Raw genomic sequence first — 17,815 nt, 5'->3', positions numbered from 1 at the left:
GACCTTCGACAAACATGTCAGTCTCTATAAGCTTTCATTTATTATTAATGAAACAAAAATAATACCTCATTTATCAAATAATATTTATAATATAATGATAATAATACTTCATTATCATATTGTTGGGATAAGATTAAATACTTTCTACTTAACTTATTAGCCTGTTATACAATAAGTAATCAACAAATTAAATGTATTGTTACTATCATCACCATCATCATCATCATCATGCTTTCAGCCAATCAGCAGAAACAAGCCTTAAGAACAAGAACACCAAGGAACCAAAATGGTTGAACTGGACAGAGATGAAACAAGGGCAGGCAAGAGAGTGATCTACAGGCTTCGGGAAGACATAGGGTCCAATTAGGAAAATGATGCCAAAATGATCTTTTCAATGTGCAGTGCTGGTCATACGTTAGCTTAATTAATGCCTTATGGCAAACAAATAATGCCAGTTTCTGACAACTGGAATGAAGCAGGCAGAGGTGCTATTTCAGCGCCCCAGCTTATTCTGGATGCCGCTGCGAATATCTGTGTCGGATTAATTTCACTTTTGCCTTGGTTCTAAACCAATTGAGCTTTAAAGCCAATGAATGTTTCTGGGTTGGTCTTCTCTCCAAATTGCTTACCAATTTTCCTTGTCAGAGTGTTTGTACCACATATGCTCTCTGAGTAAGCATTTTTTTCCCTTTTATTCCTCTTTAGAAATAGACAGTATTATCTAATTTCTAATTGTTGGTGGAGATTCACATCACAAAAATCAATACCTTCTCCCTGCGTTGACTACAGCTGTGTGAACACAGAAAGAATTCACTGTTTCTTATCTATTCCTATGTCCCAAGTCTGAGTGCCCCCTGATCGTCTTACTGATGCTGCATTATTTTAGCATGACTCGTGTATTTATAGACTTAACCGTTTCCCTTTGAAATTTCATTAATCAGTCTCTTTGAGTCAAATTATACCTAGCTTATGAGTGATTCATAAACAAGTCTTTCACTGTTGCCTTTTTAAGTGAGCTCTTTGATACTAAGGTCATGAATTAATGATGTTTTGTGATGCGCTTTTGTGTCAAAGCTTTGGAAGTCTTGCTTTAGCTGCCATTGTGTCAATTAAATACTTTTTCCTCTTCTATTGATAAATCTTTAAAGAGTGAGTCAACATGTTCTTTATTACTCTGAGTACTCAGACCAGAAAAAAAGACTGGTTCAAAATCTCAGTATTCTTTTTATTTTTTTCCAGAATAACTTGTTGACCATATACATTTTTTGCAAAGAGTGCCTGGGTTAGTTGTCAAATGTTTTATTTTTCTGGAATTTTAATATGCTCTTCTAAAGTGCTGTCTAAGGATAATGAGAGCTGACAGGAGAATTAGAGCTTCTTAACCCTTCAGTGCTTGTATAATATTAGGGCATTAGGAATAATGATACCTGTTAATATGATTAAATGAGATAATAACATAATTTGTAAAGTATATAGCACACTGAGTCACAGTAAAAGCTAAATAATATCTATCATCATTATGTTGATTCTCTTACCTTTTAATAATACCAGAAAAAATTATATTTTTCACTTAGGTCTTTACTGGGATTTTTGCAGCTGAAATGATTTTAAAACTAATTGCCATGGACCCATATGAGTATTTCCAAGTAGGATGGAATATTTTTGACAGCTTTATTGTGACTTTAAGTTTATTAGAGCTTTTTCTATCAGAAGTGGATGGATTATCAGTTCTCCGATCATTCAGACTGGTAAATACAAACCAACCTTATATTATAGTCTATATGTAAAAAGCTGTTTTTTTGCTCTTGAATTATTCTTATTTAAAACTTTCAGATGTTTCAATCAAAATAAAAGATTAGGTCCTGATATCTAATAAAATAAAGTTTATTTGGTAACAAATGCACTTAAAGAGCTCAAAGCCACATGAATGTTTAATTTTAGAATCTTGAAGATATATTCTGTTCTATATACTAGTATAATAGGAAATATTTCTTTACCCGGTAGGGCAATAATTTATTTCCTGGTAAGAAGCTTGTGGTTTACAGAATTTAAACCATTATAATATATTCATTACTTCATGAATTGATAATTAAAGATTAGATCATTGTTCCCCAAACAATTGTTGTTTAATACAAAAATACAGAAATAAGTAAAGACTTTTTAAAACATTTTTATCTAACATGGTGGGCTTAATTCTTTTGTTCGCATTAAAAAGTATATAAAAACATCAGAAAATAGAATTAAAGATAAATTAATTTTATATCTGAAACCATGTTAAGAGGCTTTTCTAGCAATCCTGAACAAAAATTACACACTTCCTTTAAAACATATGTGGTGATTATGTTGTGGCAAGTATAACAAAATAACAGAAGTATTATAAATAAAAATGAAAAATACAAATATTTTTTTTGCTAGGTAATGACAGTAGTTTATAACTTAAAATAAAACTCAAGATTGAAAACATGAAAAACTTATCATAATAATTAATATTGTGCTTTTTGTTTACTTTTAGCTCCGCGTTTTCAAATTGGCAAAATCTTGGCCAACACTGAACATGCTGATCAAGATCATCGGTAACTCAGTGGGGGCCCTGGGAAACCTCACCTTGGTGCTGGCCATCATTGTCTTCATCTTTGCTGTGGTCGGCATGCAGCTCTTCGGTAAAAGCTACAAAGAACATGTCTGCAAGATTGCCGATGACTGTAAGCTCCCACGCTGGCACATGCATGACTTCTTCCACTCCTTCCTGATTGTGTTCCGAGTGCTGTGTGGAGAGTGGATAGAGACCATGTGGGACTGCATGGAGGTCGCTGGTCAACCCATGTGCCTTTTTGTTTTCATGTTGGTCATGGTCATTGGAAACCTTGTGGTACGTAATCAGATGTTCACAAATTTAAAATTCTCCATAGAAAATTTTCATGAGGATATGAACAATTATTTTATAATTTTAAGGTTAATTAGATCTAAAACTTACTTTTAGAGAAAACACTTTTATTATGAAACATACACACATATAAACACGGTTGTATTCATATTCATGTACATATTCTTTAGTGTTCTTTGTTTCACATAAAATATTTTTTTTCTTTTTTCCATGGAAAATTCTAATAGAGTATTGATCATTTCAATAAAGGGAATAACAGAAAAGACAATGTAATATGGTCTTAATTTTCCTGCAAGATAACCCACAGTTATATTTTTTACAATATTTTGCCAGTAAAAGATAACAGAAGTATAGTTTACAAGGTTGATAAACAAGTCTTGATTAAGGGATTACTAATGATATAAAATTGAATCTGAAAAGAAAGAAGCAAAAAATTATGTTTCTGATATACTGCTCTGTATATTATAATCACATGATAAACAGGCCTCTTTTTATTTTTTATTTTTCTCATGTGTTCCTTAGGTCATTTTACTACCAATTAATTGAAATGATTTAAAAATCGTAAGTTTTAGAAAGTAGTTTAGGAAATAAGATTTTAGTAAGCTCAAGTTTACATAAGGAAACTGATGAACAACGTTAATCAGAATGACACTTTGAGTAAAATATACATTATATATTTCCCTGCCTAATATGAAAATTGATGCATGATATAAAATGGACTTCATTTTCATTTGTGATATCCTGTGATAAAATATTAATATCTTGTAGTGATTTTGATGGAATTAAAACAATTGTTACTATCTATTCTTAGTGAAGATGTGACACAATAGAAACATATTACTGAAATATATGAAATCTTTAAAAAGCCAATTGAAGAGAAACAGAGGTTGGAAAGGTGGTTACCAGGAGCTAGGTGGTGGAAATAGGAGATGTTGGTAAAAGTACAAAGTTCCAGTTATAAGGTGAATAAGTTCTGGGAATCTAATTTATAGCATATGATTATAATTAATAATGCTGTATTATATACTTGAAAGTTGCTAAGAAAATAGAAGTTAAATGTTCTCACCACATAAATGAATGAATGAATGAATGAATGAATGAATAATGGCATGATGGGGGCAAATAGATATTTCCTAATAATTTTGACTATGTTAATATGAGGTAGATATTTTTGGCCATGAATAGATTTACATGAAAGGGTAGTTCTGTTGCCTTTTTGTTTCCTATATAAAACAATGTTTAAGTATCATTTATATATTTTCAGCCCTCTGTGAGAATCCCTATTTTTTACAGTGTTGAGTTCACCTGGACCCTGCCTCAGGGAGGAACAACAGAAATGTTTTTGCACACAGATAGGATTTTGCTTCAAAGATATTGTCCTGGCCTCTTTTAAATTTCTTCTAGGGCCAGAATGGTTGATATTGAAGCCACCCGCATCATAATGCCATTATCTCATTTCAATCGAGTTCAGTGGGCAGGTCCTTTTCTCTCCTTTAAAAGCCTCATTAAGTTGCAAGCTGGCACAATTCTCTGACAGAATATTTTATTACAGGAGGTCTGCAAGGATTACATGTTCCATTTGTTGCAACAAGTGACATTTATCTTCTGGGAAAAGTGACTTGACATAAGTTACTTCTGCACGACAGTTGTCACAATTTTCTTGTTCTACTTGTTTCTCACTGGTAACATATATTACTTAAAGGTAAATTTTAGGAGGGCTGATTAAGTCCAGAAAAGGGAATTTGATCAAGGGCCTCTTGCTGCAGGAATGAACTTCAGAATGACTTAACGATAATGGTCGAGGGAATGTTTGTTGTCTTTGCTCCTCACGCTAGTCCTTCATGGCTACGGCTACGGCTGAACTTCAGAGTTCACAGGAGCTAGTCTAGGGAGTGACTGATGAGGAGTCTCACCTCTGATCTACCCCATCACATGTTCTTATCTATGTGTGGAGAAGTGAGGGGATCTTCATTGCTAGTGTGGATTTTGACCTTTATTTCAGAAAAGTGTACTTATTTTATTTTTTGTTTCCTATCTCCTTATTCCACTCCCCTCTCCACCCTGATATAGGTCCTCAACCTATTTCTGGCTTTATTATTGAGCTCATTTAGTTCAGACAATCTTACAGCTAGTGATGAAGAAAGTGATACAAACAACCTCCAGATTGCAGTGGCCAGAATAAAGAAAGGAACCGATTATTTGAAACAAGTGTTACGTGAATTTATTCTAAAAGCATTTTCCAAAATGCCAAAGGCTTCCAATGAGATGAGACAAGCAGAAGATCCAAATAGTAAGAAGGAAAACTATATTTCCAACCGTACACTTGCTGAATTGAGCAAAGATCTCAATTTCTACAAGGAAAAAGATAAAACCAGTGATTTTGGAAGGGACATGGACAAATACTTGATGGAAGAAAGCGATTATCAGTCATTTATTCACAATCCCAGCCTCACAGTGACTGTGCCAATTGCACTTGGGGAATCTGATTTGGAAAACATGAACACTGAGGAACTTAGCAGTGATTCAGATAGTGAATACAGCAAAGGGGTAAGACTGTTTTATACACATTGCATTTCGTATTATTAATTAGTATGAAATGACTTGAAATTTCAGATTTCTGTGTTATAAGTTCTTATTCATATTGCATACTGATGGATAGTTTTTGTGTGTGTGAGTTTTCAACCAAGGCAGCTTCCTGATGGTTCATCTGGTAAGGTTTTACTTAGTAGTTCTTAATAATTGATTTAATCTTGGTTAACTATATTTGAAAGTACCAGGACTCTTTAAGTCTTGTTTCATGACCAGTTTGTAATCATTTACAAAGTCTTATACAGTTTTCTCCCACAGCGTCTGTTCAATCCACTGCTCCTCTTCCTCACCTTTACCTTTGAACTCACTACTTCTTGCCTAAACCATTCCAAGTAGAGTCCCAGCTGGTGTCTCTGCCTCCATTTTTCATTTACTCTTATCTATTTATTTAATTTTACTCAGGTTCATTCCTAATCATGTCATTCCTTCAAAGTATCCTTAGCCCTCAAAAGCTCCTGAATTACAGACTGTGATGCAGCCTTCATTTCATGGCCCCTACCAGCTTTGAACTGTGTCTCCTAGTGTTTGCCTGCAGCTCTTAAAACTGTACAAGCCAATTTCCTTCTGAGCCACATACACTCACTGCCTGAATGACTGCTTGGGATTTCCTTCTTCTTTCACAATGATGTACACATCATTAAAGACATAGCCTTCAGCTTTTTCATTTGTAAAATTATTAGTCCTTACATCATAGGGTTGGGTGAGGGTTAAATGAATTAATTCATGTAAAATGCTTAGAAATTACTCAGAATGCTCAAAAGCGAGAACTATTACATTCTTTCTGATTTCTCACCAAGCAGATGTGATCTGTCCTCATTTTGAACCCCACACAGTATTATGCTTCCTCTTGGATCTATTATTTAGTTTTACATTTTAATTTTTTTTGAGAAATGATTTTATGCATCAAAGAATATGATAAACTCATTGAGAACGTGAATCATGCTAAAACTTTTTTGTATCCTCCTTTCCCACACCTGGTTGCATATATTCAAAGTATTATTGAGCTATATTTTTCTGAGTGTGGAATATGATAATCATAAGCCATTTTTATGACAGAGCATTTAATGGTACCTGTTTAAACTTTTAAGGTATCCCTTTAAACTTTTTTTTTCTTTAGATAATAGTTGAAACTATTTGACAAATATTTACCAAAAGCCTTTATTTGTTTAACCCTATATTAAACCTGGCCTCCATTCTTTTGTAGTGGGTTTTGGAATAAAGATACACAGCTCTGTGTGTGTGTACACTGGCCTTACGACCAGTACTGGGCGTTATAGTAATTGCTCAGTACTTGAGTAAATAGATGATTAAATAAATTAGGAAAATATGTTTCTAAGTAGCCAAAGAAATTCTTTGCCAAGTGACAAAGTAAAGAATAAAATATTTTATTTTTAAAACCTTACATGGAAGTAATATCGCCAAAATTCAAAAGTTGTGGTTATTTATTTTATTTTATTTTTTTTTGGCTTAAAGGTTTTAGAAAATCAGATTCTACATATCTTTTCCAGGAGCAGTCATCTGGGCCTAATCTCATGTAAAAAGCGAAAACTAATTCAATAGCTTTTTTTTTTTTTCCCTGCTAATAATGACTACAGAGTTGTAAAACCCCAATTACCTGACTAACTCTCTGAATGGGCTGGGGTTCTAGTTGTTAAGGTACTTAGGTAGCGTGGAAATTTACCTTGATATTTGGGAGGAATCATTTCTTACCTGGTCAGTTTTCCTTTGCTCAAAGCCCATGGCTAACCTTACATGAATTTCCTTATTGCTGGGAAAAGTCTTATTCTTAGTATGTTTAATTATAATATTTTAAACAGAATCTCATAGATCTTCCCATTTAGCACCTCATTTTCTAACTGAGAAAGCCCGCTCAGTAAGAGGAAATGAGTTTATATACAGTTATAATGTTAGTTATGTTACAGAGCGAAAGGGGATTCTTTCACATGGGGCCTTGGTGTAAAACCCAACTAGAGTTGAGGAAAACAGGTCTTTATTTACAATATTGCAACCTGGGGAGGGCTGGAGTACTTCAGCTCAGGGCCCTGTTCTCCCACGAGACCCAGCACTTCCCTTGCTTCCCAAAGTCTATAAACCAAAAGCATACCCAGAAGTTCCCCATCCCTTATCTGTCAGCTGTCTCCTTCAGGATCTGGGGTACGATGTCATCAGCCTCCGTATAACAGTCCAGGAAAACATGTGCCATGTCGCACTGGATCACTCATGGTTCTCTTTGCCCTTTCAAAGCCACATGGAGTTCCTTCTCTGCCCTCCTTGCAAACTGCATGGATATTCCCTCCTCTCCCTAAAATGGTTGCCATCTTATTTTTAAATCCCTGACCGAGACCTGTGATGCAGTAGGCACCATTCGCAGAACCTTGCATAGGCCCTGTATGCTCGTCCCTCACCACTTTATGGTCAAAACCCCTCCCATCTCCTTGGGGCCTTGGAAGAACTAAACCATTTGCATAACTAAGACACTAGTTACCAGTCATAGTTATGCAAAGGTATCTTGAAAGCTGTTCACTTCTCCCTACCCACAACACACAGGCTCTGGGGATTTTGGGGGACCGTCGTCGTCGCTGTCGGCAGCCGTCAGTCTCAAGAGACGATGGTGTAGCTTCTTAAGAGTCTATCTGCACCGCCGAGAATGGTTGTGCAGTCCGACTCGGGAGTGACACGGTATCTGTCTCCTCCCGTGTTGAATCGACATCTTGTGATGATGCTGGAGTGTCCTCTCCAGTGAAGCTGAAGCTACAGAGCCTGGGCAGGGTGATATGGAGGGTCTGCTGTTGCCCATGCAGCAGACCCTGGGGGACCTCCACTCTTCCCCTGTCTTTGTCCATCTCAGGTATAAAACATATTCTTAGTAGGGTTAATACCCAAGTTGTCTCTTTTGGGGTACTGCTCCATGTTTTTGAAGAATTTACATACTCTGTGGCATTCAGAAGAGGGTTTTGATAGCATTTAGTCTGTAAACTGTTAGTTACTGAGCAAAAAAAAGAAAATTATTCTGCAACCTATCCCATAAATCCTTTCTAAAAAAGCATGGAATTTAGTGTCCTAAAACTGTTATCTAAAAACCATTTGACAATACTATTTTAATATGCTTATCACTTTATGACATAGCTACAAAGAGAAAAATATACACTTTTTCTCATTCATATATGTGGTTTACATGGTTATATACAGGAACTTGTAATAAATAATATATAAGCAAAATTGCTTCAAGTTATTTAGCACAATATTTGAGTTGGTAAGCTTCCCAAAATGTTAGCTGTTGTGTTTGTTATTGAATTTATCATCATTGCCATCTAAAAGAAGTTCAGATTTAAAATGATGGATTTTGAGAGTTTGCCCTTCTTTATGAGAAATTTTTCATGACATTTCTCAAAGTGTGTTTTAAACCTACTAGATTATATGCTGGGCTTGAGAAATAATAAAAGTTCAAGATTTACAGGAAATTTGTTAGGTATCTTAGAGATAGTATTAAACTGCCATCAACTAAAAACCTGTGTCTAGAGTCTCCTTCCAGTTGCTTGAGATTTAAATGCTCCTAGTTACCACCTGGTTTTGGTTTCGGTTTTCAGTTTGAACCACTAAAAAATGTTGATTTTCTTTATCTAAAGTGTTTCTATTACCCTTCCTTGCTAACTTCCCTTCTCTAATTTGCCTGATCTTCAGCTCTCCTTTGAGTTCTCAGATTTTTTAAATTGCTTATTCTCTCTTTTGTATCTTTCTTACTTTTTTCGTTCCTGAGATATCTTTGAATAGTGATTGCCATGTTCCTGGTGAACTTTGCCCAAGAGACAAATCTTGATTGCCTAAGAGAAGGTAATGCTTGGTTCAACACATTTAGGTTATTTTTCTTAAGCACTGCCTTAAGGTACGGTTAAGAATGCAGCTACTGGAGATAGAATACTGACTAAACCGTAGCTTTGATATTTACTAACTCTATGATCTTGAGAAATTTAGAAAAAGCCCCATTTTAAAAGTTTCTCTATGTACAAATTAAAATTATAATGAAGACTAAAGAATTTATGTTAATAATTAGAAAAGTGCCTTTTGGAGAATAAGTGCCCAATTAACAACTATTATGGGTATGAAACTGACTAGTCACATGCACACTGTAAGGAGCTGTTTGCTTCTGGTTAAATTTAAGAGAAGCAGATCAGTAGATCAGTGGTTCACAATTTTAGTGTGTAAAGACAGAGGAAGCCTGTTCTCAGACTTGTCAACCAAAGAGAGGTCTACAAAAAGCATTAATCAGAGCAACAAGGATTGCAGTCCTGTAGGCACAGATCAGGTAGCAACCCAAATTGCGCTCTGAAGAGAACTAAGAAAGGCGGGGTTTATCTAGGCAAAAACCACAAATGCAGGTCCCATTTGGGTCCTCCATGCATATAAAGGATTGCTGAGTAGGTAACCGGTATTGGTTAGTTCCAATAGGCAAATGATGTTGGCAGAAACTCCCAGGCAGCAGTGTTCTTCCAGGGCATTTACAGCTTGACCTGAGCTGAGTTTAGAAACAGGTTAGCAACTTAATAGCCACTGTGAGAACTGACGCCTGAGATATGCATAGGCCCCACTTCCACAGTGACCTCCCAGCTCTAAGTGACTTTCTGAACAATGAGTAATTCCATTTACTTTTCTCCATTATCAGCCACATCCCTTGAACTCTCCCAGCCTAAATTGGTATGCAACCTCAGCATCCTTATCTGCAGTGTTCCCAGTGGCCTCTGTGATGGATTGAGTTGCCACGGGCATGGGAAATGAACCTAAATTCACCCCAGCTTGTTTTCATCCAGGCTTCTGAGATCTCATTGTCTTTATTCAAGGCCTGTGATAGTCCCCCTCTTGTGCGTTTAAGAATCTGCATTTTGAACAAGAGGAAAGAGAATCTTTGACCTTTGACACCTCTCTCTCTTTCTCCTTCCACATCTAAATTTAAAAAATAAAAATAAAAATGTCAGTATCTTATTTTCCCATTATATTTTATGGAGATTTTTCCATCCTCTTCTAGTATCAGCTCTCAGGCAGGTTACCTCATCCTGACAGTTAACTATACACTCCAGAATAAAGTAAGCATATTTCATAATAAAACACCTTACCAGGAAATCACCAAAGAGATGACTTCAAATAAAGTATCAAATAAAATATGTTAAACATTTGTGAGGAAATTATTGGCAATAGAACATCCACATTTCTCTGAAGATTAAGTTCGTCTCAGAATCGAGAAACACATTATCATCGAGAAACACACCGTCATCCCACGTGGACCCATGAAAGTAAGATTCCTGTTGCTGCTTTTCAGAATGAAACAAGGAACCCATGCCTCTCCCAGAATCAGCTTCCTCCTGAGGCCAAACATTAACAATACAATGCACCGTTTTTACCTTTAGCAGCAAAGCCTTTCATTATTATGAGTCTTAAACGGAGCATGAAATATTTATTGAGATCTATGCTGCAGGCATTGTGCTAACAGCACTTAGGAAAAAAATCTTTCACCCAGCTGCAGTAATTTACTGTGATTGACATCTGGCTTAACTAAATTCTTAAGAAATGTGGTTCTTTTTTTTAAAAAGTGTGCCAAGTCTCAAACTAAAATCTCTAAAGAACTAGATTAATAATTGTTTCAATGGAGACTGCACTCTTAGAGGGTTAAAGAGACATTCCTTTTGTTTGTAGCTATTACAGATTACTTCTCTGCTTTAAAGATGAAAAACTAGAGCCATTTTACAGAACTGTAACATTGATTTTGAAAGTACATATAAATTTTAGAACAAAACATTAAATTCATGCAGTTTATTTTTCTAAATATTTAAAAACAGCCTTGTATGATTGTAAAAGTTATAAAGTATATAGTGCAGACTCTTTCAGAGAAGCTCCTTTACTTGCTCTGAATCTTACACCTCAGGTCTTCTTTACTGCTCTTTTGACAAATGTATTCATTTCTCAAGGCTGAAGTGAATTTGCTCATCTTGTGTGTTAAGCAGAGAGGAAAACATCCTGTGTAAAAATTTCCTCACAGAAAGATCCCCATTCATTCCTTCTTAAGACAAATGCAGCTACTTTACTTAATAGTTCTTTAGTATTTTGAAGTACTGTATCAAAGTCATGATGGAGCTAGCTGAGGTCCATGGAGAAAGGAGCTCAACGAAAACTTCAAATTTTATATAATCAAACTTTCTACCTTTAAGAGCATCACTCAAATCGCTGAAAAACTTCATTTTCCAAAAAGAATAAAGTCCATATAACCCGTGCATTCTCTTGACCACTGTGGGAGAAACAAAACAAATGTAAAGGAATACATCTGAGTATCATTTCTATAAATTATTACTAATCATTTCTCAGCTCAGGAGGGCACAGAAGTCAGCTTGGCCAGAAAGTGGATGGTTTGATGTATGTGACAAGAGATTGAAATATGTTTATTTCACAAAAAGAGGGAGTTTTAAGGTCTTGTTTTGTAATACTTTGTTCTTAGCAAACTTGTATGTTTAAAGACTATTGCGCTGGGGGTGTAATAAAGCCCAGCAGGAGAGAAATGCGGAGGATGGGAAGCTGTTGCAGTTCTCCAAAGGACAGTTAATGAGGCTTTAGCTAAGAAAGACTGTGACAGTGGCAGGTGGGGATAAACTCTATGACACCTGCAAGTGCAAATATGAAGGCTTACTTAAGGTCGTGAGCTATTTCAAAGGGTGTATTAGTTTCCTTTGGCTGCCATACAAAGTATCACAAACTTGGTGACCTTATACAACAGAAACTTATTCTCTAACAGTTCTGGAGGCTAGAAGGCTGAAACGGAGGTGTCAGCAGGGCCAATACTCTCTCTGAGGGCTCTAGAGAGGACCCTCCCTCACTTGCTTCTAGCTGCTGGTGGTAGGCCTTGCTCCTTGCTCCTTGTAGCTGCATCACTCTGACCTCTGCTTCTGTCATCACATGGCATTCTCCTTGTGTCTGTGTCTTCTCTTCTCATGAGGACACTAATTACATTTGGTAGGGCCCACCCTAATCACCTCATCTTAACTTGACTACATCTGCAAAACCCCTATTTCCAAATAAGGTCATAATAAGGATACCAGGGGTTAGGAGTTTAACATATGTTTGGGGGTAATACAAATTGACTTATAACAAAAAGTTTTGGCTTAGAAAACAAGGTAGCTATTGGTGCTATTAAAAATATACTGTTACGGCTACATAGACGAGATTGAACACTCTGAAGCAGTGTATAAAGTAAGCAAAGGATTTTAATAATTGCCGGCAGTCAGGCAGACTCTGAGCTCGTTTCTAACAAGCTCCAACATTCAATGGGGTCTAAAAACTGGGTTTATATACTGATGATTTTCCTTTGTTTCTTCTTTGGTGGGAGACAGCCTTAGGAAGAGGGGGCTGGGCAGGACTGCAGGAATGTCTTGGCAGTAACAGGAACAGAAATTCTCAAGGCTATAAGGTTATCTTTAGCTTGCAGCTGCAGCTTTTTAGTTAGGTCAAATTCTTTGTAAACCAATTAATTTTGCAAAAAGGCTAGACACTTTGTAAGACATAACTTTACAAGAGTTATAGACAAGTTACAAGCAAATGGAAGGAGATAGGGGCTAAGCTGGGGTCTTTTAACTTGTAAATCACTGACTGGCTGTAACATTCTTTTTTTTTTAAGGCTTTCTAGCAGGCCTTTGCTACTTCTTACAAAGAACATCTGTAAGCCCCTACATATTTACATATTTAGTAGACCTCTGAAACTTTTTACAGGGAATATTTGGTGCCCCTACAATACAGGGGGCAGAGAAAATTCAGAGGGTAGAGGGAAAACATTTTAACTTGGGGACATCTTAATTTTTAGCAACTTGCAATATAGCTGAGTGATGCCAAACAGTAGGAATTTGGAAACAAGTCTTAAGAAGGGAAGTCAGAGTTGTAGACAGGTTGAAATTTTGTATGTTCACTTATGTTAACCATGAGATTATACAGGGAGTCAGCCAGAGGTCAGGGTCCCTATGAGACCAACTCTGGGAGAAATCTTTGTATAAGAGACTTTACTGGGTACTGTTATCAGGAATAGCACTTTATACTTGTAAGAAGTGAGGGAAACGAGATCATTAAGTGGAGAAGTTGAAATGCTCTACAATTACAGCAGAGGCCTCAACTGATCCTACAGTCATCTCTGGCTTTGGGATGACTCTGTAAAATAGTCCCAGATTGAAGCAGAAGGGGCTAACCTTTGTTCCCTGAGCCAGTTGGTCATTGTATGCAGGCTACCCTCCTACCCTACTCTTCTAGGGGAAGGAGTGTAGGCTTGGATGAGGCAGCTCCCTTCTGCATGACCATTCCCAGAGAGGAGCTCAGCTGTGAGGCTTCAGCTGCCAACACTGCTGGCAGCCAAAGCAATGAGTGGCTGGCCAGAAAGGAGGATCTGGGCAGTGCACCAGAGCATCCACCACCCTACAGGGACCACAGAAAGTAAGAGGCCAAGTGACAAACTCAACACTTGATAGGTGGACGCAAAAGCAGAAAACACCTCCTTAAGCCAACCCTGGAAAGTGGATATTACTAATCTGTATTTACAGATGACTAACACGATAAACAAGATGTGATGCTGGTAAGTCGCTGATGTTTCTGGAGTCCTTTTGAATTTGAACACGAAGCTGTAACCATCATAGAAAGGCAAGAGAGTGAATGGGAATTTAATTATTTTATAATACATCCCTGTCATGTTTCAATTCAGGATCATATTTTCTATTATAATGGTATTGTGCATTTGCTGATTCATGTGCAGCTTCTAATTCTCCTTAATGCTGGTTTATTAGGTTATAGTCTACCTCAATAATATAACATAGAGCAGAAAAAGGCACATTCTATTTCAGAATAATAAAGAGTCCATTGAGGATGCCTTGAGTCACAGAAATGTCAGGGAGAAGGCCCATGAAAGGAGGTGGCACTGGAGCCTGACCCTGGAGCATGGAGATGAACCCATCAGGTCACTACAGAGAAAGAAATCTTAGGCAGAGGAACAAACATTCATGTTGTTCACCTGATTCACTCACTCATTTATCCACCCATTCATCTATTCAGTATTCAGTTTGAAAGACATCTTCTTTGGACAAACAAATGTGCTTACTTATTAGCAAATGTATTTCTTTTGTTGATTTTTATAAATATTGATAGTCATCATAGTTAAATATTTTGTCCTTTTACTATATAATGATTTTAGTTGCATTTTTATCAAATCTATTTCTTTACATGTTTTTACAGAGTTTTTTCCTCAGAGTTTGATGAAGGCAGTTTAGATTTATTCTCATTATTGCATCTTAAAAAACAAAATAATTTTTTCAGAAGTGCATTTGACTTAGTAAAATTTAAGGGTTACAATTATACCTTTGGGGAAAGCTGATGTTTGATCCTATCTTTTATGTATAGATTCTTACAAAAACAAAACACTCCTATAGAATTTTACTTAGATCACTTTTTTGAAAATTGGTTCCAAACTATTTTTTAAATCTTTTCTCTTTGTTGAATGTATTCATGTGTCTAAAAACAATGTAATTTTGATCTGATATATTTAAATTAATGTGTCTTATCTTTGATTTTGATTAATTTGAAAACATCTTTCCTGTAATGCTATTTGAAATATAAAAATTAAATAAGTATGACAATGAACGATAAATAAAAATGCTACTTTTAGACCATGCTTTTAAAAACTATACACTCTTATTCTCATCCCACTCCAATATTGAGATTGCTTTTAAAATGTTTTTTATGAAGAGCAAAGGGGATGTAAAAGATTATCCTAGCACATTACTGTATTCTGCTAAATAACAGAATTATATAACAGTTTAGATCATTATTTTTAAATCTATCTTGAAAGATATTTATTTTACTGTTTCAAATATATTGCTTTGTATTAAGCGTATAGCATGTATTGTGAAAAATAACTAATTTCTATTTACAGGTATGTTACCTTAAACATTTTAAATCAGTTGACTAAACTATTCCATCATGCTACGTTTCTAAACTTCAGTACCTAACCTTCTTACTTCTCACAGGGGTAAAAAAAACTGGATCAATCAAGGATGCAGCTTTGTGCTTTTAACCAGGGACACATGTGACCACTTTTACACAGGTTACCAAAAAAAATCATACATATATGATATTTTTTTCAGTGTCATGCATGCTCTTCAGCTACAAATTTGTTCTGCCTGACTCATTGCAAGAAAGTAAAAACATACATGTACAATTGTTCCATAGCTCAATTGACATTACAGCATGTCACTGGGGCAATTCCATCATTTTTCGTTACACTCTTGATAACTTTCTTGATCTCTCTTTCGTGTTCTTAGGTGATTTCCAGTGCATGATCTATAGACTTTTACTGGATGAATTATAAAAGTAGTAGACATAGAATGTAACAGAGGCCATTGAAACAACATTTAATCTGAAAGCCTCTCAACTTCCCTGCTAATTTAAGCTGCATATTTATAGCTATACATCACATTAAATTGTCACTTTATTGCTGTGAAAGTAAAGCTATAATGTCCTCACCAAAACAATAAGAGCAAAAAATGGTAATTATGTGAGGTGAAGGATGGTTAATTAAATTTATTGTGGTAAACATTTCACAAAATATACATGTATCAAATCATCATGTTCTATACCTGAAATTTACACAATGTTGTATGTGAATTATAGCTCTGTAAAGCTGGAAAATTTGTCATATTTAAATTCAGTAAATTAAAACTCTATGAAGAAACAGTTTTTGTGGGATAAATATTTTAGGTATAAACGTAAAGTCTCAAAACAAGAAGGGACCATTCTAATGCTAGACTTGTATTTGCAGATAAGAAAATGTTTCACCTTACAAATGAGATGCTTTCTAAACACACATGTAGAAAGTTGGGGACAGAGCCAGAGTACCCAGCCTGTAGGCCAAACTTTGAGTACATTTGAAATTATTTTAACCACAGTGATAAATAAAGTTCTATTTCTGTAATTAGTTTAGTAATTAACATTTGGATATTATTTGATTGTATGTAAAATGCATCAATAATTTACTAGGCCCTCCCTATAAATGAATGAGTTGTAAGTACTTGAACTGCTTAATTTGATTTGACAAGCAATACTACTTATTGATGAGAATAAATTTCTGAGTATGTATACATCTCATAAGAAGATATGCAGAGTAGCCTCAAGAAGTTAAGAGGTTTAAATAAAGAAGATAAGAGGTTTAAATCTTATTATAAAGTGAACACTAACTCTGTCAATAAGATATAAAATACTTTTCCTAAAATTAGAAACAGATTAATATGAATAGCCTCATCTAATCTTTTTAACAAGTATAAAATAAAATACACCACTCAGATATAATATTTTGTTTTAATTTTACATTATTTTGTTGGGTGACAAAACTTGTATAGTTTTCTAAGAGGAGTGGAATTTATGTTAATAAAAATCTTGCCCTTTTTTTATAATCCAGTTGATATTTTGAATTTCTCTGTCATTGTCGGAATGTTTGTATTACTTATTTTCCATTGTGCAATGATAAAGCAAAACTTTATCCTGAAATTGATACTCTCTAGGAATAATAATACTAGCAGTTTAAAATTTTTTAAAATCGTATTATTATTTCAGTTTGCTTGAAATTAATTTTAAAGGTGCTCCTAAATAAAAATACATATTTTTTATTTCAAATGAATGATATTTAGAGGCAATATTCTCTTAGAAAACAATTTTATTCCAGAATGTAGTTAATCTCCTCCTCTCCTAGAACCTAAATAAAGATTTATACATCTACAATACTATCTATCTATGTATAGGTAAAACACAGTTTTTGAGAAAATTGTTCTTAGAAGTATATGAGTGTAATTCCTAAGTTATTATTACTATTTTGTTTTTACAAAACTACTGTTAGAAAACATAAGGTTCATGTTAACAAATTGTGGAGAATGACTTGAAACATATAATTTTCTTGGGCAGAAGTTGCCTCTGTAAATGTTAGGAACGATTAATTTTATCAGTGCCAATTTTCATTTTGTATTGTATTTTCAATATTAAAAATTCATATGTTTAAAAAAAACTGGTAATTATTTCATTCATTCGAATTGATCTTTCCTTGTCCTTCCTCGTTGTGAGTAGTTTTAGAGGATAGCATTAGTCATTAAAATATATAGGTAGTCTGGTTTTGTTTGTCTTCCTGTTTTTTTAAAAAATTATAAATAATACTTAATGAGGTTGAGTCTTAGAGTCTACACTTTCACCTCACATTTTGCTGTCCTGTTTGCCTCTGATTCCATCCTTATTTACCCATTTGTCGCTATTTTTAGTAGGCCCCAGTAGAAATGTTTAAATGTTTGC

At 35.1% G+C, this 17,815-nt stretch overlaps 1 protein-coding gene and 1 long non-coding RNA gene across 2 annotated transcripts in view; one reads left to right on the top strand and one right to left on the bottom strand.

Annotated features, from left to right (window-relative positions):
- The window catches only part of LOC150022156 (uncharacterized), a 122,417-nt gene that overhangs the window by 12,669 nt on the left and 91,933 nt on the right, over positions 1-17,815 (bottom strand). The window lies entirely within an intron of this gene.
- Positions 1-17,815, top strand: part of LOC150022157 (sodium channel protein type 9 subunit alpha) — a 90,015-nt gene that overhangs the window by 31,712 nt on the left and 40,488 nt on the right. The window contains exons 14-16 of the mRNA XM_090280454.1: positions 1,575-1,748; positions 2,513-2,869; positions 4,955-5,431. Coding sequence (XP_090136580.1) covers positions 1,575-1,748; positions 2,513-2,869; positions 4,955-5,431 — 1,008 coding nt within the window. The remainder of the gene's footprint in view (positions 1-1,574; positions 1,749-2,512; positions 2,870-4,954; positions 5,432-17,815) is intronic.

Source organism: Furipterus horrens, unplaced genomic scaffold (assembly GCF_987537825.1).
Source record: "Furipterus horrens unplaced genomic scaffold, mFurHor1.1.pri manual_scaffold_1, whole genome shotgun sequence".
NCBI lineage: Eukaryota > Metazoa > Chordata > Mammalia > Chiroptera > Furipteridae > Furipterus > Furipterus horrens.
This window is presented reverse-complemented; position numbering and strand designations above follow the sequence as displayed.